The 24982-nt window shown below is 41.1% G+C and overlaps 2 protein-coding genes across 3 annotated transcripts; both read left to right on the top strand.

Annotated features, from left to right (window-relative positions):
- The first annotated feature begins 1908 nt into the window (after nucleotides 1-1908).
- Nucleotides 1909-14054, top strand: nmd3 (NMD3 ribosome export adaptor). The gene is made up of 16 exons (XM_020615604.1): nucleotides 1909-2031; nucleotides 2219-2293; nucleotides 2779-2913; nucleotides 3078-3174; nucleotides 4249-4329; nucleotides 4866-4994; nucleotides 8465-8555; nucleotides 9237-9315; nucleotides 9678-9774; nucleotides 10318-10435; nucleotides 12042-12187; nucleotides 12508-12620; nucleotides 12706-12778; nucleotides 12994-13100; nucleotides 13310-13380; nucleotides 13579-14054. Exons 2-16 carry the CDS (start codon nucleotides 2250-2252, stop codon nucleotides 13710-13712), a joined length of 1515 nt encoding a protein of 504 aa, XP_020471260.1. The 5' UTR covers nucleotides 1909-2031; nucleotides 2219-2249; the 3' UTR covers nucleotides 13713-14054.
- A 1992-nt stretch (nucleotides 14055-16046) lies between these two features.
- Nucleotides 16047-19043, top strand: sptssb (serine palmitoyltransferase, small subunit B). Of its 2 annotated transcripts, none has more exons than XM_020615643.1 (3): nucleotides 16047-16374; nucleotides 16495-16555; nucleotides 17580-19043. In XM_020615643.1, the coding sequence occupies exon 3, from the start codon at nucleotides 17588-17590 to the stop codon at nucleotides 17828-17830; it is 243 nt and encodes an 80-aa protein (XP_020471299.1). In that variant the 5' UTR covers nucleotides 16047-16374; nucleotides 16495-16555; nucleotides 17580-17587; the 3' UTR covers nucleotides 17831-19043. The 2 variants fall into 2 exon arrangements, with proteins under 2 accessions (XP_020471299.1, XP_020471300.1); XM_020615644.1 differs by having other exon boundaries at nucleotides 16490-16555.
- Nucleotides 19044-24982: the final 5939 nt, after the last annotated feature.

The raw sequence follows: 24982 nt of genomic DNA, 5'->3' as shown, positions 1-24982 counted from the left end.
GATAAAGCTAATTTTAACTAATGTATATACAGTTAGCTAAAACAATCACTGAAATGAAGCTGGGTCAAATTTTGGGAGGAAAAATGTATGAAATAAAACAAAGACCCCCACAAGACTCATTTGTCAGTGATAAGCCACATTTGGGAACCACTGTCTTTAATAATATAGGTATACGCTATGTCATAAAATAATCATATTTTTTGTTTTAATGTACATTTTTTATCTGAAGTATTTAAGAGGTGAGTAGCCTATATTCCTCTGTAATGTACTGAAGTAGAGTACAATACCTCAAGCATTAGTCCTAATAGCTTTTCACCTCTGTCTGTAGGATTTTATTGTAATGCTTTAGCAATTTTTTTGAAAGATCTTTTTTTATCACTAGTTTGGTATTTAAAAGTAAATTATCTGCAAAGGACAACATGGATAAAATCATTGTCTTGATATTAACACAAATATTTTGGTACTTCTGATACACTGCATTTTGGGAATGAAGGCAAAATCACATATTAAACAATCAAACACGATGTTCATAGCCTAAATGTTCCGCATAACATGAGATGATATAACAACAACTTTAAATCACAGCTTGCACAGTATAACTGATCTGAGCAGAGAAATTTTTAAGCCAAGAATATTTTGTTTTAGATTTGCAATGAGTGGATTAGCCTAACAAATTAGCTAAATAATTCCTATAACTTTGACAGGCTAAAAACCTCTTGTAATTAAAAACCAGTGAAAAACACAGCAAAACATTTAAAAAAACAAACAAGTACTGTAAAATTAAATCCATTCATGATGCTGTGAGGTAACAGTGCTAACTACTGTACCACCAATAGCCAAACTAGCATGACTGTTAAATATGGGATAGTTTGACTTTATGTGTGCTATTTCCGACAGCACGTGAAGGCATCTGGAGAGCACAGGTGCGCACAAAGACCGTAGATCGATTAATTATACATATTAAACCCCAGGCTTCTAACTTTGACCAATTCATTAAAAAGCGACACAGTCAGATAAATAATCCCATAAATGAGCCCCGAATTATCAACTGCGCAAAGTGTTCAGCTGCGCTGGAACCCTGGGGCCCTGCTGCCCCAGGGTCCCCAAGCAAGTTAATCTGGAGATGATTTGAATGAAAATTAATACAATTTAAGTTTTGTCGATGTTATCAGATACGTGCTTTGATTAGATTTATATTACTGAATAACACTCTTAATTCAGACAAGACTCCCTAATTTACTGTGCATTCAAATAAATGCTATACTGACATTATATATACTATAATATAATATATATTATTTATTATATATGTATATACTATACTGAAACATTATTATAATTAAGCTATTGCTAAAATTATATGAAATTAGGTTCAAGCAGAATAAATAGGCATGTCCACATTTTGTTATAGCAAGGAAGAATTTCAGATTTAAATATGTCATAATAACCCAACTCAGCTCAAATTATTATTATTTTAACTACTGAGCACTTTACGCACAATACGGTTAATCCAAAGTGACTGACACACACAAAGAAAAACAATGAAAACAAAAATCAAAACACAATATATGAAAAAGAAAAGGGAAAATAAAAAGGTTTAAAGAGAGTGATAACAACAACAATAACACAATGCACACAAAGACAATAATAATGGGGCTTATTTTTTGTTAATTACATCAAAATCGTGTTACTTTATTTTATTTTATTTTTCCTTGTCTTTTTTAAGTTCAAGTAGGCTACTAGGTCTTTCCAAGTTGACAATATTTTGGTTTCTGTTTTAACAGTTATGTTTGCTTTACTTTTGCTCGGTGATTTGGATTAGCCGAAACAAATATTTAATGCCGAATATTTATTTTTTTATTAATTTCTAACAATTTTTATGAATTTTTTTCAGGCAAACATGGACAGTCTCGTGGTCCTTCGGGCTTGAGTGATGTCATCAAAGAGCGAGCTTTCCATGGTCCATGGTGGAGAAAACGTGGGGGATTTTATTTAATGCATTGTTGTGGATTTGTCATCGAGAGAACTTCAGTAAGTGTTGTCATAAGTCGTTTGGACCCGTTGTAGAAGTCGAATAGTTTTGGTTAACACTGTGCTTGTTTCTCCACGAATAACTTTTACAATCACTCATCAAAACTAGCACTTTAGCCTTTTATGCTAACTGTTTCAATCTAGAGCTGGCAATGTTAATTACAGAACCTGCGCTGCTTCTTTTCAGTGATCTGTTGTGACCTGTCAAGTTGACAAGAATGGAATACATGCAAGCTCCTGCCACAAGCAGTCAGGGGAATATGTAAGTAAAATGTATAAGGGGTTTTTATGATCTCGAAACCGTATTGTGTGGTAGTCCTGACACAGTGATATGAATTTGGTAGTTTCTTGGACTCAGTTACTGTTTGCCTGCTAGTTCTTAAAACTTGAATGGCAGTTTCCTACTTGCCCTGTAGCACAGCAGCTAGGATGAGGAGTCGTCGTCGTCCCACGTGATTTCAACATTAAAACTATAGACATTTAACTAAATATTTGTTGAGATGATTCATGAGCCCTGTAAAATGTAATTGTTCAGTTGCATAACATGCAAAAATGACTGCTAGACAGATGAGGAAGGCATTTTAAAATAAACCATGCTATACTTAATGACAGAATTGGCAGTAATGTGTAGTACATGTTGGCCTTATAGAATAGTCTGAAATCCAAACATTTTGCCACCCACCCAGACAAAATTACATTATTTATTTATTTCACTGAACTTGACCAGTGTTCTTCTCTCCTCCGTAGCCTGTGCTGCACCTGTGGCGTCCCTATTCCTCCCAACCCTGCCAACATGTGTGTAGCCTGCCTGCGTACTCAGGTAGACATCTCAGAGGGAATCCCCAAGCAAGTCACAGTGCACTTCTGCAAACAGTGTGAAAGGTTTGTTTGTAATTGTTGTTTTTATAAGTACAAATCTGTCATACATTTTTTTTTACAATGTCAGTGTGTCTGTCCTTGATTCTCTCTAGAAAACATTTAGGCTACAGTTACAAACTTTGTTGGGAAAGCTGAGGCTTCAATATTTGTCTTCTACATTTATGCAGGTACTTGCAGCCTCCGGCCACCTGGGTACAGTGTGCACTGGAATCCAGAGAACTGTTGGCACTTTGCCTGAAAAAACTTAAGAGCTCTATGAGCAAAGTGAGTATGATTCTTACTAAACTTCACAAAAGACAATATCAGCACAAAAACTGTACATGAACCCTGGTATAACCACCAGTTTTTCCCGGTTCCCCTCCTCTTTCTTCTCTCTCTGGGTTAGAAAGGTTATATATATAGGGTTATATATATTTATTATTAGGTTTTTGGTCAACAAGCAAAATTAGAATTGCAATTATTTTACACAAAAAAAGCATGAAACATAAGGGTACATACATCCATTTGAACAAGAGCATGTATGCACACATACATAATCATACAAAAATAAAATGAAATCTGGGTATGCAGAGGAGAAAACATTCATGCAGTTGAAATAATATCATTTCTGTAACAGATTAAGATCTGATACAATGTAAGAATGAATAACAAAAGAAATTATGCTCTCACAGTTAACCTAGTGCTGTAGTTATTTTTTATTAATGTCAACCTTCTGATTATTTTCTCAGTTAAGTAATTAAATGTTTTGTCTTTAAAATGTCAGAATATAATTAAAATTGCCTGTTATCACTTCTGACAGCAAAAATTTGCTTCTATAAATGTCTTATTTTATTCAACCAACAGTCCAAAACCAAAGGCTTCCACTTCATAATGATAACTAGAATTATCACGTTACAGTTGTGTGCCTCTACCAGCCAGTCTAGGCCACGGGAACGGAACGAACGTGAGGTCACTGTGACCTTGATTTTTGACCACCAAAATCTAATCAGTTCATCCTTGAGTTTGAAGAAAGTCCCTCAAGCCATTTCTGAGATTTCATGTCCATGAGAATGGGATGTACGGAGGGACAGACAACCCAACAACATAATGCCTCAATAAGTGATTTGTTTTGTTGTTGCTTTGACGCTTAAAGTATTTGCTACATTTTTTGACAATCAGTGGATGGCCACAGCTCTTAAATAGCCATAAAGTTGAATCAGCTCCTTTAACACAATTCAGAATGAATAATAAACATAATCTTCATATAGACCTTTTGTTCTGGATTGCAGTATCATAATGGTGTGTCCACCTTATAGCATGTGTTAGACTTGTCATGATGACATGCTTCTCCCCACACAGGTGCGTCTTATTGATGCTGGCTTCCTGTGGACAGAGCCCCACTCCAAAAGAATTAAGATGAAAGTGACTATTCAGAAAGAGGTAAGAAAACAGAGTGGAAGTGATAAGTTTGGGAGAATGACATTCAGACTGATCAGTGACTTCAGCTGGGCATATGATCTTCAAATGTGAGTTGTGTTAGTGTTTTTAGGTGGTAGTTCTTTGGTTCATGTGTGAAAATAGCCATGCCAAGGTGTAACACACACACACCCCTAATTTCTATAAGTGACACTCTGTGACTTAGTTTGTCATGTTCACAACAGACGTCAGCATAAACTGTTAAAATGAAGTTGTCTGATCTAGACTGAAACAGGTGACTGCTGCCAGTGGCTGTCATCTCATCTCCTTGACCTTTAGTGAGAACCTGAGCCCTGTGCTGTTTGGGGCCAAATCTTTTGTTTGTGCTGTTGGAGGGACTGTGTAATACTGTCTGCAGATCTCACTGGGCAGATGTATCTAAATGGCTCAAAAATGCCGACACAGAAACGGTGTTTTCGAAGTGAAGGACTGTAAGTGCCGAGCTCTCGCCATGCATTAAGAGCATATGGTGTAACTTGTTGCTGTCTTTGTCTCACCAGGTGATGAATGGTGCTATCCTACAGCAGGTGTTTGTGGTCGAGTTTGTCATCCAGTCCCAGATGTGCGACGACTGCCACCGTGTGGAAGCCAAAGACTTCTGGAAGGCTGTGGTGCAAGTTAGGCAGAAGGTAGGTGAGATCTACAACCCCATATCAGAAAACGTTGGGATGGCATGTAAAATCAAAATTAAAAGTGAAAATAGGGATGTGTAAATCAGCTGATAGTATTACACTGAAAACAATGCAGCAGCACATTATTTGATGTAATACCTCATCAATTTTATTCTTTGTTCAAAATAAACATTCACTTCAACTCTGATGCCTGAAACACATTCCAAAAATGTTGGGACGGCTGCATTTCAGGGCCAGTAATGAGGTAAAACAGTGAAATGATGATTCCATTTGAAGCAGGTGATGTCAACAGGTGATTGCAATCATGGCACCGTCCAGGGCTCCCTCAGTGGTGTGCTCCTGTGTGCTTTTGTTGCTGTTGTTGTTGTCGGACTGTGTGAAAGAATTTCCCTGGAAAAAAGAGAGGAATCTGTGTCTCAGCGGATTCTAATCATGGAACAGAAGCATCCAGATTCCCTGCTCATTATCTTGGGGGATTTTAACAGAGCAAACCTACAGACCTGGATGTGTATACTGACACTGTGACATCATATATCAGTTTCTGTAAGGACATGTGTGTGCCCATTAATAACAATGGACCTTGGTTCACAGTGAAGCTCAAACAGCTTTGTCATGTCAAAGAGGAGGCCTACAGGGGTGGGGATAGGACTCTGTATAACCAGGCTAGAAACACACTGGCAGGAGATCAGACTAGCAAAGAGGAGCTACTCAGAAAGGCCGAAAAATCAGTGTTGGGCCTTTGAGCTGTCGTCAGTGTGGAGGAGTCTACGGAACATCACCGGGTACAGGAGACCGCCCCCTGCTGTGGACAGCCATCAGCTGGCTGACGAACTAAATGGGTTTTATTGTAGGTTTGAAAGGCAGGACTCCTCACCCCTCCCTCACCTCATCTTGGACCCGCAACCAGTAGCTGCTTCCCCCAGGACCACCTCTCTTCCCATCAGCCCACCTCCTCTGAGGGTCTGTGAAAAAGGTCTGTGTGTAGCCTTTTAAAAAAAAAAAAAAAAAAAAAAAAAAAGATCAGAAAGGCACCAGGCCCAGATGGTGTGACCCCCTCCTGTGCCGACCAGTTGGCTCCCATTTTTACACAGATCTTCAATAGATCACTAAAGCTTTGTGTAGTTCCCTCCTGTTTCAAACACTCTATCATCATCTCAGTTACCAAGAAATCCTCTATCAAGGAAATGAATGACTCACCTACTGAAGCAGCAGGTGAGGGCTGGGGAAAACCACATCCAGCACCCAGACTATCAGCACGTGTGCTCCTCGGGGATGTGTGCTCTCTCCGCCACTGTTCTCCCTTTATACCAACGACTGCACTTCAGGAGACCCCTCTGTAAAGATCCTGAAGTTTGCAGATGACACAACAGTCATCGGCCTCATTCAAGACGATGACTAGTCGGCCTACAGACAGGAGGTTGAACAGCTGGCCCCGCGGTGTGGTTGTAACAACCTGGAGCTGAACACATGGAAGACAGTGGAGATGATAGTGGATTTTAGGAGGAGCTCCCCCACCCTGTCTCCATTCACTATACTCAGCAGCACTGTTCCAGTCATGGAGTCCTACAAGTTCCTGGGCTCCATCATCTCTCTGGACTTGAAGTGGACAAACAACATCAATTCCATCATCAAAAAGACGCGGCAGAGGAAGCGTCAGCTCAGGAAGTCCAACCTGCCTCATGAGCTACTGATACAATTCTACAGAGGAATCATTGAGCCCTTTGGTTGGTGCTCCAGGACAGTGTACGACAAAACATCTAGACACATTATGTACAATTGGCAGGAAGTACAGCAAAACCAAGACCCAAAGTAAAGCTATATAGTGAGGAAACCACAGATGCAGTAGCCTTAGCTAAAGCTAAATTTACCCTCACACCCACTGTTTCCTTTAATTGAAAAAGTACTTTAGATGACATGACTAAGGCAGTAGTTCAGCCCACATCATTATGAAGAACAAAGCAACATTATTTAAACGTCGGTTCTGTACCAGAGACAAATTCCTTGTGTGTGTAACATACTTGGCCAATTCATCTATGCTGCATTTTCACTTTTCCAAATGCAGAAGACAGATCTGTAACCTACAGCGCGCACACACACACACAGCAGACATAACTACAGTATGTGTGGTCTGCAGAAGACAGATCTGTAACCTACAGCACACACACACACAGCAGACTTAACTACAGTATGTGTGGTTACATTTCACAAGGTTTGATACTGTCGATGCTGCAAAAGGTCTTTTCCATGTAAGGGTGGAAACATCTTGCAGCCACTTTTCATGTCAACACCACATGAAGCAGATGACTTTTTTTTTCCTCATAGTGACAGTGGAGGCCATTAAAAACACTGTGGTCATTGTGCACAAACAGGCACCCATTTACCATTTACATGAAGTTAGGATAACCGAATTGAACTCAGCTGTGTCATTTGTCATCATGGCGCCACGTATGGCTGCAATGGTGGTGTTTGTTGTTTTTCCTTGTTTTCTCGGCCTTCTGCAACCCATCCCAGATTACCTTCACCAGAGAAGAGCTACTAAACATCAGACAACTTACATGCACATTGAGAGCCACTGTGCTAGTCAAATTCCTCATGTGTTCAACACACCTGGCCAGTAAAGCTGATTCTGACCTGCTGCAAAGGTGACTGTTACTAGGTTTTATATCTTTGGCCATGCTAATTTTGATCTGAAAGCTGAACTCCTGCCCTGCTGCCACACTGGAGACTATACTTGCCAGCTCCACTTCAGCCAGAGTTTGGAAGTCGGGCACCATTTCTCTCAGGAAGTGATTAGAAGTTGCTATGTACGTAACTCCTGCCCTGCTGCCACACTGGAGACTATACTTGCCAGCTCCACTTCAGCCAGAGTTTGGAAGTCGGGCACCATTTCTCTCAGGAAGTGATTAGAAGTTGCTATGTACGTAGGATTTCCCAATCCTGAAGCACTCAGTCCTCTGTTTGCACTCCAGTTGCACCCCTCTGTGACAGCCTTCAGATTTTTCCATCGTTATTAAAAAAATTCAGGTTGAAATATGTCCACATGTGAATTATAACCGCTGTCTCCGCCTAAATAAAGTTATCCCTGCTTATTAAATAACTCAACGCCATCTGCAGCTACTTCACACTAAAGGCCAGCGTCACTTCTCTTCACGGTGAAACGGGTAAAGGGAGTATGAATTAACCCCGTACTAAAATCTTGAACAATCTCACCAGTGCTTTGTACCCGAGATGTGTTTTTCCCATCTTAAATTTTGTTCAGAATGAAAATAGGACAGCTGCGGCTCTGAAGTTCTTCAGTGGAACATTTTTCTGAAAGGTCAAATGTAGCGACTGGTTGTGCCAGACGTCAGGCTGTTTATCCAAGTTTTGCATTACCAAAGGTTTAAGTAATGTGACATAGGGCTGGAAGGATCAGAATGAATCTCTGTACGATGATGATGCTGAGAAATGTTTGTTGTTTTTAACAGACTGTTCATAAAAAGACATTCTACTATCTGGAACAGCTGATCCTCAAGCATAAACTCCACCAGAATGCCCTCAACATCAAAGAAATCCATGGTAGGTCAGTGGCACATGGTTTTATGTATTTGAGTTTATTTTCATGAACGATAGCCCCCCCCTTAGGGCCTCTAACCAAATTACACTGAAAAGTGGGAAGCTTGTTTCATATTTGTCACCAGCATAACTAGTGTGGATTAGAAGTAAGCAGAACATAATGATGTGTTAATTACCTCTCCCCATAGCCCAGGGCAAGCCATGCATGCATATAACAGGCGCCCATCAGCTCACACGTCTTGTGTTTGGGTGGGCCTCAGACAGGCATGTGCTGTGCTGTGATCAGAGCAGGCATTCCATGGCAGGTTCCTGCACTCGGAGGTTTGTGTCATACCCCGTTGAGAGGTGCTAACTGCTGCGCCGGACGCACACTCAGGCACATGTGCGGTGCATTGATTGACAGCTCAGCAGCAGCGCTCTGTGCTCCTGGATAGGACTGAAGTGGGGTTTTTGGCCCAGTAGTCTACTTCAATCCTCTCCATATCTCGGCAGGACTTAAAAGCTTTGTGAAGGTTTCAACATGTGGCTGCCAGATTTCCCCCCACCTCCATCTGCTCTCCTGTGTGTGTGTATGTGTGCGCGCGTGTGTGTTTGTGTGTTGTTGTTGTTTCCATGCATATGTTTTGCAGCGGTGATGGTCTGTGAAATGATGAAATTATTGATGGTATTGCTCTTCTCGCTCAGAGGGGATTGATTTCTACTTTGGCTCCAAGCAGCACGCTCAGAAGATGGTGGACTTCCTCCAGTGCACAGTGCCGTGCAGGTGAAAACATTATCCTCATGAGGCTCAGTATTAAGAACACATTCACCTTCTATTTACATGTATTTAGACACAGCCTTCAGAGTATTCAGATGGATTACAACTGTTAAATTCAGTGGTTGTGTTTCCATCCAGTGGTCCAGAAATTTGTGAGCAAATGTGGAGATGATTTTCTAGCAGGTGTTACTAAAATGTAGCGATAGATTAACTGCATTGGCAGAGAATGGAAACCTGTTAAAAATTCAGAGGGAAAAATAGTTTCTGTCACTATATACATGTTAACATAGCATTCAACATGGACTCTGCTGTGTTTCTGAGTGACGTCTGTGGTGATGGTGATAAACATTTTCTTTTTAAATGTACAGGTCAAAGGCATCCCAGCGCCTCATCTCTCACGACATCCATTCAAACACATACAACTATAAGAGCACCTTCTCTGTGGAGATTGTACCTGTCTGCAAGGTATACAGAGGCGTTTCCTTATAGTTGGGTTTTATTTGACAGAAATGATCCGCCGTGAGTTGAGACACACTGATGTGGGCTTAGTGCTTCAGACAAGCCAGAACGGTCGTATTTCTTTACTCATCACCTCTGAAGCCTTCACTTTGTTAGTTTAGTAAGAGTGCTGTGGTAGAAGCTGTCAAATCATCTCAGACTTACAGATTGAAACGTGTAGTGGGCCAAGAATCTTTCATGTTATATTTATTTTTGACAATGACAGGTAATAATACATGAAACTCATTCAGTAGGTAGTATGAATATACTTGAACACTGAAACGAAGACAGAAAGAGAGATTCTTGGCAGGGCTGTGTTCATTTTTTAATAGTTTAATCCCATTGGACACGTAGCTTTAGTTCTGGTTTTCAAGTGGCGGTACATGGATTTCACAGCATGTTTGAAAGGCAGGGGCCATGTTCAATAAATGAAAACAGATATCAGAAGAGTATTGGGTAACGCTACCGGACATGGCCTCAGTTTGACCCCATGTTGTGTCTGGTTGCCAGGACAACGTCGTGTGTCTTTCACCACGCCTGGCGCAGAGCCTGGGGAACATGGGTCAAGTGTGTGTGTGCATCCGTGTGACTAGCACCATCCACCTCATCGATCCCAACACCCTGCAGAGTGAGTACTGATGAGTCAAGTGTCCAAACCGCAGCTGAACTACAGCTCGCCTTGTTGTGGTAAAATGTAGCTGCAGGATGGGAAAGTCGGCTCACAGCATGTTTTGGATTAATAACTACTGCTGTCAATGGATTAAAATATTTAATCACATAATTGTCCATAGTTAACTCACAATTAAATGCACACTTCTGTGGTGGAATGTTCACAAGCTACCCAGCAGTAATTCAAAGTAAATGCATATAAGCCAGTTAAAACCAGCTCCCCCTTTACCGGCTGCAACATTAAATGTGATGTGCACAACAATGCATCAGTAATTATAACACAATAATAGGATATACAGGAATGTGAAATGTGCCATTCTACATAATGAGTACTTTAGTATGTTTTTGGAATGGAAGTTAAAGACTTTTTTTTTAAATTAGATCAGGAATGTTATAAGTTGATTAGTCACTTTGTTGGAACAAAATGGCCAAGGTGATGCCTTGGCTTGTCCAACCAGCCATACTCATCATTTTGATTTACTTTTACATGAGGCAGAGAAATGCACCAAATCCTGACAGTTGCAAAAGTGAAAGTGGCACATTTTGACTTTTCCTTTTTGTTAGGATTCTCCACATAGTTGCCTATTGCTACTCCTTTGAAGATGACTCTGACTGTTTCACCTCAATGCTTTTATTACAGTCTCTTTGTGGTATTTATCTTTTGGGATTGACTGATAGCAGCTATTGATTTATTTTTGTCTTTAAAAAGAAACAAAAGCATTTCCTCTATATTACCATAGAGATCTAACTGCGAGTCATCTCTTAGCTGAAACCCTTCAAAGACTCACTAAACTGAGCTCAGTGTGCTGGCCACATGTTGGTCGACTCGTATAACTCCACAGCTTGCCTCTGTTCCCAGTCATGGCACAGAACAAGACACACAGAAAGAAAAGCCCCACATCTCTAGTTTGAGTTATGCATCCCGTCATGGCCAATTCAGCTTATTCATATGGATTTACAATCAGTCTAAGTGTGGTGACAATTAGTGCTGCTGTGTTTCAGCTGTAGCTGGTTTAATCATTCATTATGTGAGAGGCTGAGATGCTCTTCAGCTGAATTCTGACATTTTGGAAGCGGCACACGCGCTTTTAATTACTCTTCAAAGAGCAGGCTATTTTTGTTGCAAGAACTTTGTGAGCAGGCTGAACAGCAGAAGGAGCCTGGAGGCAGCGCTCCGTTCGGCACATTTGGGCTGAATTAAAAATATGTGCCTTGCAGTTTGTCTGCTTGTGTTTGCTTTATTTATAGTACAGAGAGAAATGCGTTGTGCTGCCTAGTGTGTTGGCAGACAAATGCGATTTGTATTGTTTTCTGTACCCAGATGGCTTTTAGTTAAATAACTTGGAGTATGTTGCTGTTTGAGTTGTCAGGAATATCTACAGCAATCCAATGTATCTAGAGTGGCTGAGCAGTTGATGAAATGTGCGCGATTAAATTTTCAAGTGCTTTAACCGTCAAGTAAAAACGAGGTGGTACTGTATAATTTCTGCTCATATTTTTAGCTGTCTGCTCTGACTGGTGTTAGTTTTTACTAATCAGTGTATGAACAATGTCATACACACTAGTTGCTGAGGTGGATGGGAACACATACTGGCGCCATCCCTTCAACAGCCTCTGTAACCCACGGCAACTGGAAGAGTTCATTGTTATGGACATTGACATCATCAGAGACCAGAAGCTGGGCGCTGGAGCTGGGCTGAGGTCCAATAAGGTGAGTGTGTGCATGTTTGTGTTTGGTGTTGCAGAACAGATTGCATTATAGGGGAACATTGCTCTTCTCTTGGAAGCAAAATCAATAGCGAACCATTTCGTTACCCCTGAACCTCTATGTGGGATTCAGACCAAACTGAGAGGAACACAGGAGTGTTTGTGTCGATGGCACAGGGAATGAGATTTGCTGGGACACGGTCTGAATGCTGCATTATTATCGATGCAACTGTCAGAACAAATTGGAGGAAAGGAACAAGATGAATGTTGTTTCAGTGGCTTGAAACTGTATTTGTATTCCGTGTGTGTGTGTGTGTGTTTCAGCACACCCTCGCTGAGGTATGGGTTCAGAAAACATCAGAGATGGATACCAGTCAGCAGTATCACTGCCGCACATTCCTAGGCCACCTGCTCAACATCGGAGACCTGGTGCTGGGGTGAGTATGAAGGGTTGACGACACATCCAGGCGTTTGTCCAGTTGACAGAGATTCAAACTTGATGGCACATTTCTCACCCCGCAGGTTTGACTTTGCCAATTCCAACATCAATGATGAGTACCTGAATAAGATTAACCCTCACCATGTTCCTGATGTGGTAAGACTCAAAACACACTTCACTGTACATTGTCTGTGAACAAACATTGGCAAACAGGTGATACTTTATTGTTGACTTGAATAACACTGACCTCTAGTGGCAACATAAAATACCAGCTGTCCATCTGATTCTGGGGAAACCTGCTAAATTGGTGCATTGAATAACATAAGAAAGACGTGTTGTAATTTGTACGTCCTGAACATGGACTCTCCAAGGTCCTGATCAAGAAGAGCTACGACCGCAGTAGGAGGGTGAAGCGCAGGAACTGGAAACTGCAGGAGATGGCCAGAAACCGCGATGGCACCGACACAGACGATGAAAGGTGTGATGTTAATGGAAGTGACTGATTGAAGGCATCAAAAATGTCTCAGCCTCATCCTGTCCTTTTCTACAGTGCAATTTTAAAGGCCTGACGTTGTTTGAGTTGGTTGGTGAATAGTTTGGTAATGTGCCAAGAATGCCTTATATTTTGTTGATGGTCTTTTGCCTGCTGTGCTGTGGTTTCCCTTTAACCTGCTTCTCTGTCTTCAGACAATTCCAGGACTTCCTGGAGGACCTGGAAGAGGATGAAGCTCTGAGGAAGAATGTCAACATCTATAGGGGTGAGCAGCCGAACACTGCAGACTGTCCTCTGCACCAGTGTCCCAAGAGTTGTTAGCCTGTCTGTTGATATGTTAACTGTGTATTTCCATTGTCAGGCTCGTTTGGTTACTTCAGGCCTTAATAGAGCTCTTGTCACACAGTTTAATATAGATGATGTATTGATAGTTAGTAACCAGAGGTTGATTTCTGAATTTCAGATGCGTCAAGGATCCCAGTGGAGAGCGACACCGATGATGATGGAGCGCCACGCATCTCCCTGATGGAAATGTTGGAGGAGCTCAGCCTAACCGATGCCACAGGAGGAGAGGGTGCCAACATGATGACAGACTAGTCGGCCACCACCCTGCCTGTGGGGCACCGATGGCTAAACTGTCCAATATAGGTCCCCTGATGTGATACAAGTACAGGCCTCGGATTTTGAACTGACAGCAGATTGAATACTGGTGAACTCGCTCACAAGTAGTTTTATTCTGAGAAACCCACAGTTCCTCTGACTGTGGTGTAATGACTTGCAGTTAAAACCATACATGGTGGGTTAGTGACGGTAACAGTAACATGTTCTCATTGAGAAACTAGACTCTCTGTTGTCCCAGCTGATCATCTCTGTCCACACTATGGGAAGTGAAGTGGTTATAATTCAATGTACCAAAATAAATATTTGTCCATAACCACACTTCGTGCACGTTTTTTGCTTTGAGATTTTAAAGGTGACAATTTGTTGTCAGGTGCGTTGCTGAGGGAATCCACCAGATGGCGCTTTGGCCCACTAAGAAATGGCAAGTAATGCATTGAAATAGCAACACTTGTGGTAACCTGTGGCAGACCTGTTAATGCTGTCATTTGGCTACCACGGGGAATATTCAAATAGGCACCAAGCTGTGCTGCCATTTCAGACACAAATTGTGGTCTGTGCTCTGAGCTTTACAAACAAATGAGGCTCCTCAGAATGATCTGGAGTGATGTGCACCTGACTCAAGCTGTGTCTCAGGTGTGAACAGTTCTCTAACTTGTCACCATTTATACGCCATATGTCCACACATACACAGATCCAGATGCCAGTGCTAGACACCACCATACCTTTTGAAAATGACACTCAGCACATTTGCATTCAAACACTTTGCACTCAAATGCAACTCAAAAGCACAAATATCCTCACAAGGAAGCGGTCACAGGGGCTTTTTATGTTTCACATGATCTCATATGCAGGTAGTAGTCTAGTATGTAATCTTGGCATTTGATAACTTTGTAAAAAAAAAAAACAAAGGCCCAGCTCACTATCTCTGTGCGCTTACTGAGCTCTTGTGCCCCCCACACCTGCAGTTTCTAGTATTACAGACTCGCTGCCATGATAATCTGTAGGCCCATGTCATGTTGCTGGACCTCTAAACACCTGCGGTAGTAAGGCGTAGTCAGGCTGATCATCTGATTTGGAAAAATGATTTACAAAGTGTTTGTAGCAAAGCAGGGCAGGACACGCCATGTAAAGACAGCAGCGGGTCATTTCTTTAGAGCTGTCCCGTGTTTGCAGTAGTGAGGATGTGTTGACCCTTGCGCTGCGTCTGACATGTCACGCTCATCGTTTTGATCACCAGTGTGCCGTTTCAGCGCTGCCTGTGTTTACACACCAGTAGTGTTTAGTGTTGTCAAGTGTAAGAATTGAGTAGGTCAGCAAAACCTGGGCAGATAGGAGATAAGACTTCATAACTGTACGTATGATTGCCCCAAAACAAAGAGACACCACCTCGGCTTATATTTAAACAGTTTTTTTTTCCAGGGGTGTTTGGGCTCTGCCTCTCACTTTTTCTGCTTACCCCCTGTTCAGGCAGGGACTTTGAAGAGAAGATGGGGTTTTTTTTTCCATTAGCTGCTGATGAAGTTAGTCAGTTCTGTTGTTATTAGTGCCTCACACATTTATCAGTTTAGTATGTGTTCAGTCACACTTGAAGGACTTTAGTCTTAGTATGGGGAGGGGATTAAAAAGTACCAGGATGTTTGGTGAAGGTCTAGTTTGTGTTTAACATTTGACTTCTGTACAGTAATTACTAAGTGTATGGTAACAGGATGATGGTTGCAGCAAGGGACAGCTGCAACAGTGCCTTATTCCTCCATTCAGACAAGTGCTAGAACCATGAAACTCATTTTGCACATGTTTAGTTAGCCCCTCACCCCTAACAGGAAAACAGCTGCTAAGTGGGAACTTAACCCCCAAAAAGGTGTTTTAGGGTATGAAAGTCATTTCTTTCATGATCACATTTCTTTCCTGACTGCATTTAAAACATCTGATTTGATATTATTTTAACCATTGTTTACTTTAATGACATAGCATGTGTCAAGGTCACCGTAGCAGGCAGTTTTTTTCATGGCTGGTGGGAGTCATTATAAAAACTGATACAACAATGATAACTAAAAGAACATTACACCCTGATGAACCCATTGAATAAAGAAATATTAATGCTGTCCTGTCACTGAATACTCAGTAGTGTTTCACCTTGTGTCAGGATGCCATTGAGGAAACAATTCACTGATAGGAATATCCCTCTAGGCTACATCTTCTGACAAGGGCATCATATTTGGTCACGGATGATGGCAGAAAACTTAAAGTTCGGTCAAGGATTCTGCTGTTTGCCACACCAATTTCTTTTAAGAGACAAGCTAGGCATCGACCAGCAACTGAGAGCAAGGTAGTCTCCTGTGCAGCACAGCAGCCGCGCTGCTGCTACCGCCTACGTCAGCGGTGGCACTGCGGCGCAGGGTCGGGCTGCAGCATGGTGGTGGGACAGATGCGCAGAAGGATGCGACACGGGCTGAAGAAAGTTTAAAGATGCTACACAGAACAGCAGGCTTCACATGGAGGAAATAGAGCTGCAACCGAGACGTCGCCTCCTCCTGTGCCTCAGATGCTTGGACTGTTTTCTTTAGGCTGCGTAAACACACACCGGCCCGTGTGCGTTGAACTCCACGGATACAGTCCACCTGCATGATCTGTGCGTCAGGTGAGTCGTGAATCCTTTACTTTAGAGTGATGGGTGTGGTGTCACTTTCAGTTTGTACAAGTACCTATAGATCGGTGGCAAACTGGTGAGCCAGCTTTTCGTTTACTTACGGCAGCGTAGCAGCAGCAGGACCCGAGCTGTCACTGGGACATATTAACAGGATCTCACGTCGGCCACAAAGGTGAGTTGCCATGTGGATTGTTCTACACAGAGCTGGTATATTCCCGTTAGTAATTATCTGTTTTAAAACAAACTCTAAATTGAATAGTGATGGAACTTGTCATTGTTATGTACAGATCATTAATCATTCAACATTTCTACCATCTGGACAGGAACTCTAAATGTTGCTTGCGTTATTTTTTTTTTTCAGTTTTGCATTTTGTGCGCCACATTTGTTAACTGAGGTATTTATCAAGACCTTTTATTTCAGGTACCACCCTAATTCTGTTTAAAGAGTGCTGATTTTCACAGAAAGCAACCAAAATGCGCGTTTTCAGTAACAATCCTACTTTACTTTAGCTTTTTCTAGACCTATAGGTGCTCTGAATAGAAAAAGGATGAGCCTTGTTTATCCTTTTTACTTAAGCTATATTCCAGAAAAACAGGTAAGTAGACCCGCTGTTGTAGCGCACCTGTTGGCCACGCCCCTACCTGTGCTGCGGAATCTGGTTGTATGCGGTTAGGAGAACATTCCTGCGGATGGAAAACAGCAAACACGAAAACCCATACAAACAGTTATGAAGCTAGAACCTATTAATTTCATGTAGCTATACGCTAAAGTGCATTTTGCGCCTGTGCTGTTTGTTCTGCGGCAGTAGGAAACTGCTACCTAGACCCTGTTGTCCTCCTCGTTATTATCCTCACTGTTTATAATTGTCCCATGTGTGAACATGTGTATGTGTCAAGAAAATACGCGAGGATTGTATTATGTCCACTAGGCTATCATTTCATCAGTGTCTCTTACATACACTGCTGAATCCTCTAAGACCCTGAGATGAGGGCTCCATGATGCTGAATGTGTAGCTGAGTATTTTTTACCTTGATGTACTGCCTCTGTGTCCTCTGTGCATTGATAAGCGTGTACTTTTTTAAATGTCTCATTTAAATTCTTGTTATTGTCTTATCCTCCTCATTTCCTCCTCCACGCCATCCCTTCCTTACGGTTTGAATCTCACAATGCTCCACCTCCATTTTTGCTCATCCAGCCTGCAAGATGAACTTCAAGAACTTGAGGGAGTATCTGGCCTGGCTGTACTACCAGTACCTGCTCATCACAGGCATCTATGTCCTGGAGCCCTGGGAAAAGTCCATCTTTAACTCCATCCTCTTCTCCGCCATTGCCATGGTGATCTACACCTCGTACGTTTTTGTGCCCATCCACGTTCGCCTGGCACTGGAGTTCTTCTCTGGGCTTTTTGGTGGCCAGCCTGAGAGCACCATGGCACTCATGAATTAAAAGAAGGAGAGATTATGGAGGAAACGGGCAGCGACCAGGCTGGATTAGCATGGGTTCAGATCTTTTCCTGGAGCACCTTGTGCTCCTCTTTACACCACATTGGTCATGAACCACAGCATTAAGTCACCTCAACTAGTAGGGACAACACAAAGTTCTTAGTGGAAACATCTGGAAATCAGAGCCTTACTATCTTCCTTACATCCCAAACCCTCTGGCCCTGCCCCATGGTATTAGACACCCACTGCACATGACTTTTACACTCTTGCTGTGAACTGTCATGTGAAATGCTGTTTGTCCTATTTGTTGTTATTTTTCTCCCTATGCAGCATATCCTGTGTGAATGCATACCACCTCTGGGTTTTGCATGATAGGGTAGTAAATTTGCAAGCTTATCTTGCTACAGAATACTACTAGACTTCCTTTCTTTCCATTATGACTATTAAACAACAGTCTTCAGATTGGGCATTCCAACACGTTTGGTTATCACTTATCACTGATAAAAGGGGAGTTAGTACTCCCAACATTTTGACATGCACTCAGTGATTGATCCATGGTTTGGCATCAGACATCAGAGCCACTATCACCTTTTTGTCGCCTTTATGCACAGTAACGCTAACTGAGAGGCTACACTGATTTCAAGTCATTTTGCAGCTGATTTTCAAAGAGCGAGCTGGTAGAAAAGCTCGTGCTATGCAATGAATCTCAAATTGTCATGATCAGGGATCTGTTATACAGTTGTGCCAAGTCTGCACTTCCTGCTTCCTGAGTGAGTAATAAAGCAAAACACAGCTCCAATCTTTGCTGAGCCCTCTGGTTATCTCTGCTGGTATGTTAAGAAAATTTTAACATGAGTAAATATTGATAAAACACACCTGTGTGTTCTAGGCTTGGCTCTGTTAGTTCAGCTTTACTTAATCAACAGCTTCTGAACTCAAAGCCAAACAGTTTGCTGTAGGATGCAAAACACAGTCAAACTGGCCTGAGTGGAACACAAAGTGAGCCTGGCTTTCTTACTTCTGGTTGATCTGTCGAGAATGAACTTAAGAGAAAATGAGTCGTAGCGTATCTGGTAGTTGTGATGAGCATTGCATTTAGTTTTGTGCTTCAGATCATCTTTGATTATTTCTGCTTTGGGTCAAGGGCTCGCTGATTACAATCTACAGAGGATCTCTAAGTTAACTATTTATATGGAGTTATGTACTGTATTTATATACACCGGTAAATGCTTGGCTGGTTACAATGCCAATTACCTAATGTTTTTTCATTATTTATATCTGTGTTCTCTTGTTGCAATAAATAATAATTCTGTTGTTTCTTCACCTGAAAGTGCTTTTGTACTGGGCTCAGTTTGGGTCTTTTTATTTCAGTCCTATTAAACATTTGCAGACATTTCCTGTACTAAGAATGAAGCGCTCTCTTTTCACGCTTCACCGGTTGAATGTTTATTTATCTATGACAGCACCACATCAGTGCAACACTCAGAAAATAGACATCTGAAGATACTTGCACAGCTGTTCTCAATTCAGTGAAAGAACAAGCAAAACAAAAGCTTGCGGTCAGGACATTCCTGACAAAAGAGACTTCCATATAAAGTAAAGTCACACAATAAGAGGCAGAGCCAGCAAACCAGTTCTCCTAGACTGTGCATAAATGAATGCCCAGGGGCTTTGCTTTCCCTCCTGGAGACACAAGACAACCTATTCACATCTATAAAGCTCTATTGACCTAACGTCTGCCAAGTACATCCTCTTTGCTGGAACAGACACAATTTAAGGCAAGGCAAGTTTGCTTATATAGCACATTTTCATACACAATGGCAATTCAATGTACTTAACATAATGGACATAGATGGATAAAACATTAAAATGCATACAGTATATAGATAGTCAGATGTTTACATGCACCTCGGCCAAATACATGTAAACACAGTTTTTCACAACTCCTGACATTTGATCCTATAAACATTCCCTGTCTTAGGTTAGTTAGGATCACTGCTCTATATTGAGACTGTGAAATGTCAGAATAATAGTAAAGAACAAGATGTATTTCAGTTTTTATTTCTTTCATCACATTCCCAGTGGGTTAGAAGTTTACATACACTCGGTTAGTATTTTGCAGCTTTGCTTTTAAATATCAAATCAAATCAAATTTATATAGCATTTTAAAAACAGCATCCATTTGACCAAAGTACTTTACATGGGCAGAATGAGATCACAATAAATAACTAAAATAAAATAAATAGGATCAATGCAAGAATAAAACAGCACAATAACACAGACACACAGATGGCATACAGTCAATAAATTAAAAGAAGAGCATCTAAGTATTAAAAGCCAAGTCAAATAAATATGTTTTAAACAAGGATTTAAAAGCAGTCAGGTTGGTAGCCTATCTAACATTGAGAAATAAGGTATTCCACAATTTAGGGGCTGTAACAGTAAAAGCACGGTCACCCCAGTGTTTATATCTGGCCCTAGGAACCTCTAAGAGAAACTGGCTTGAAGATCTGAGGGACCTTGTAGGTTTGTACCATTGCACTAATTCAGTGAGGTAGGACGGTGCCAAACCATTAAGAGCCTTAAAAATGAAAGCACCATGGCACTCATGAACTAACAGAAGCACCTCCACAACATGATGCTGCCACCCCCATGCTTCACAGGTGGGACGGTGTTCTTTGACCTATGTAGAGATACTGCTTGCAGCCAATGATGCATGAAATTTTTTGTATAAGATGATGTTATGGGGTAGGACTGGATAAGTCTGACTTCTTCCTACTCCATTCAAACATGTACTAGGTATAAGCAAACTGATTCTGGATTAGCATTGGTTGGATTTGTGTAAATTATGTGTGTGTTGATATCATTTGTTTCTACATGTTTGAAAGAATAAATCAAATCTCTAGGAGACAGAACACGTCCCCTTCCTGAGCTGTGTGATGGCTGCATTGTGTTGATATTTACATAGTATTGTTTGTACAGATGAACGTGGTACGTTCAGGGGTTTGGAAATTGGATGAACCAGACTTGTGGAGGTCCACAGTGTTTTTCCCAAGGTCTTGGTTGATTTCTTTTGATTGTCCCATGATGTCAAACAAAGAGTTTGAAGGTAGTTCTTAAACTACATCCACAGCTGCACCTCCTATTGACTCAAATTATGTCAATTAGCCAATCAGAAGCTTCTAAAGCCATGACATCATTTTCTGGAATTTTCCAAGGTGTTTAAAGGCCCAATCAACTGAGTGTATGGAAACGTCTGACCCACTGGCATTGTGATATAGGGAACTATAAGTGAAATAATCTATCTGTAAACAACTACTGGAAAAAATACTTGTGTCATGCATCTAGTGCATGTCCTCACTGACTTGGCAAAATGAAAGTTTGTTAACATGACATCTATGGAGTGGTAAAAAAAAAATCAGTTTACTGACTTCAGCCTAAAGTGTGTGTAAACTTCTGACTTCAACTGTAAAACATTAGAATGCAAATTAGACAAAACATAAAAAATTTGTTAAAAGCAGCAATTATATGACAGTACACGTAGCAACATGCATGAGTAGGTGCCTACCTGTGGCGGACTGTGGATTCTCATTGTTCTCAATATTCTTGTACCCCTTTGCTTCAGTTTTCCCAAGACAAACCTCTGAGTACTTTAACATAAGAGGTGGACATACCTCCTTCCTTGAATTGGAAACACCACTGTCTGTACAGTCAGGTAAACAGGCCCAAACGTTTTAGTATAGCTGTGGCAGATTGTGGATTCTCACTGTTCTTGTACCCCTTTATTTCAGTCTTCCCAACACTAATCTCTGAGTAGTTTACACCAGAGGCAAGTGAATGTTTTTCCAGAACATTTGAAGCATCAGTGTCTGTACAGTCAGATAAACAACATAATGAAGTCAGTTGGTCGTTGGGTAATGGATGACAAGTAAAAGTAAAACTAAAACTAGAAGCAGATAAAATGCAATATTCAGGTGAAATTAAGAAACATTAAATAAAAGCATCGGAAAAACAGTCTTTAGCTTTGTTGTAAAAGTGGCTACACCAAACAATGAAACCAACGCAAAAGACAATAAGAAAATCTGTTTCAAAGGTATGCTTGGTTGAATAGTGGGAAATTAATGGGCGTGAAGTAAGAGTTACACCACACATTTCCTGAAACATTATTAGGGAGTAGAAAATTGTTTTGGTTATCAGTTTAGCTGCAGTGTTGCTGCACACCTCCACTTGTTTCTTTCCCCCAGGATGTTTGAACCCAATTCCTGCTCAGCCTACGTACGCAGACTCTTCCCAAACACCACTGAAGCTCTCTTCTCGCCATTCACTTTCTATACTCTCTTTTCTTTTTGGTCATCCCCTTTTCCCTCCCTTTCATTCCTCTCCTTTGCTTTACATTCTTCTTCTTCCCCTTTTCTTTTCTCCTTTTATTTTCTTTGTCTCTCTTCAGTCTTCTTCTTTTGTTTCATTTCCATTGCTCTGGCATCCTTTACTTCATGTCCTCTCCTTTAACATTTCTTTAAAAATGTTTGGCTCAGGGTCTTTGAAGAACTCTCTCCTGTTTACACCATATCCCATAAAGGACAAGGCCAGAGGTTATCTCCATAATGACAAGGAGTAAACAAAGCTACAGTATCTTTAGATTCAAATGTTGGTACACAGACAGAAAAGAAAAAAACCTGTGCTACCTGAACCAAGTTTCACATTACAACGCCAGAAAGTGTTCAAATATTAACATCATTGCCAACAATCAATAACACCTTCCACTATGGCTCAAGTCGCACAATACCACACACACACATGTTCTACAACTACGCAGCCTCTGGTAATAGACGCTTTTGTCTGCGTCATTACAACGAAGGTCTCCATGGTAATAGCCTAAGACTGCCGTTTAGCTCCAATCCGTGACCTGACAGACATTTGAACACACAGACAAATGATACTGCAGCTTGTACATGACCTCTGAATTAACTTTGTTGGTATGCTGTGATACTCATATTCACTGGTTGAGACGTGGCTGATTACAACAGTAGTTATTACACATAATGTTCTCTTATGGCCACAAGCTTTTTTTCTTCCAGTGAAAGCACTTTCATAGCATTTATATTTGTATATCTGTCACCAAACAGTATATTTTTACTCACTGTACCACAAAATACATTGATCAGCAAAAACAACATTTAAAAAGGCAGTTGCATTCTTATTTCGTTCTTTCATTTTAGGCTTGTTTTCTGTTTGGTAGAAGTGTCTAATGCTAGTGCTCCTTCCACCACCCAACAATATCCCCAGTCCCAGTCAGCAGTTCTCCTCCCACACACAGATAACTGATCTAGCCTGCTGCCTGACTTGAATAGCACCGGACACCAATTCCTTTCCCTGCAGGTAGTAGGTCTGCAGGGCAGTGGCTTCATGTCATTTCTTCGGGCTATGACCAACTGGACCCCATGAGCCAAAGCCTGGCCACCAGACATTCACTGGTGAACTCCCCTCTCAGGTCTAGCTCCAGCAGGGTGCCCTGCTTTCCCTAATCCAGGCAAGGTAATGCAACTCAAAGTGACCATTTTCATCAGGGATACTTTGCTATTAAAATGTATTATTGTCATTCGACAAGCTACTTTGAACTGTCATTATTTGCACTGCTGGTTGTGTGTGTTGTTATATTGTGCTTCAGGTGGAGACTTGGTTAAACACCTTTGTTTTTCCTTAACCAAGAAAATGTCATTTCTAAAAACCACATTCATACTTTTTAAATCAGTTTGCCCATCAGTCCAAAATCTGGGAGCCAACCAGAGTTTATACATTTTCCATCACCATTTTCCTTCTTTACATGTTTCTTGCATGCTCCTTTATTAAACATTTTCTCATTGTGCACTGAAACTCTTCCTCCACAGACAAAAACAAAGGCTCCACTGGGCAAATTATGGGTGTCGATCTGATTAGACACAATGCCCCATGTGGTGACATGATTTGGGAAAACAACCATACCCACCACAGTGATCAGTTATGGTTTGAGGATAAAATCATATCTACTGCATGTCAACACAAGCTCATTCTAGACTAATCTCTCTACTCAGATTGTGCTGTGGCATTTAGACTGACTGAGCAGTCATTGCCAATCATTGCTGATTGAAGATGAAAAAAGAATTCCCTTCACAACATAACTCCCAGCTCTACAGTATATCTCAGTTATGAATTAGTCATTATGAACCTAGGAGCGGCTGGCCTGATAAAATCCTGTGCCCAGCAGGGTGTGAAGCAATGCCTGGAGCCAACCCCGACATGTTTAATGAACTTTCACTACACTTCAAAACAGGTTGTGCTACACTGGAGTCATAGTAAATCTAGTAAAGAGCAACATAGCTTAATGAAGCCAAGGGAGATTTTACTCTTAAATATAAAGCATCACCACCACCAGGATGTTGTAAAGAATTAAAGGAAGGGACAGTATGACCTGCTTTATATTTTGTACATACCTCATACCTTCATTACATGTATTTTTGTGTGAATCTGACCAGGTGTATTAACAAGTCATTCAGTGTCTGTAACTGTAAGGATCCTTTTGGTTAAGCCAAAAACACAAGCCTGCCACCAAGTGGTCAAGTAGAGAAATGACGTTTTACTCAATGCAGTACAGGTGTGATGACAATCACCTCCTTTCAATAATCACCACAATCTAGCAAAGTAAGAACTATAGTACTAATATGCTAATACAAGTGCGATGCTGTATATTCATAGAATCAAACAGTGGCTCTGAGTATACAACAGGTGCATAGGAGAAAACATCTACACAGCCACTTTATGAAGCTCCACGCTGTATTTATTAATACACAAACAATGTTTCAGTTTGTTTGAGCTTTGTTAGGTATCTGGGAGAGCAACCTTTCATCTGTATATATCTATGTATAGATAACCATTTATATAGATATAGATGAAAGGTTATTATCCTTCTCCTCCTGATTAAGGTCAAACAGCTTGGGAGTGACAGTGTGCAGGAGCTTCATAGACTGGTTGCGGTATATTCATGGAAAAGAAGGAAAATTTTTATCACTGTGTGTGAGCTGCTGTGAAGGAATGTTTGACAGCGTGCCAAGGTTCTTAGTGTGAAACACGCAGGGAGAGAGGGAGCGAGACAACGTTTTGTAATTAGTTTTTCCTGCTG

This window comes from Monopterus albus, unplaced genomic scaffold (assembly GCF_001952655.1).
Source record: "Monopterus albus unplaced genomic scaffold, M_albus_1.0 scaffold167.1, whole genome shotgun sequence".
In the NCBI taxonomy this organism is placed as follows: domain Eukaryota; kingdom Metazoa; phylum Chordata; class Actinopteri; order Synbranchiformes; family Synbranchidae; genus Monopterus; species Monopterus albus.
This window is presented reverse-complemented; position numbering and strand designations above follow the sequence as displayed.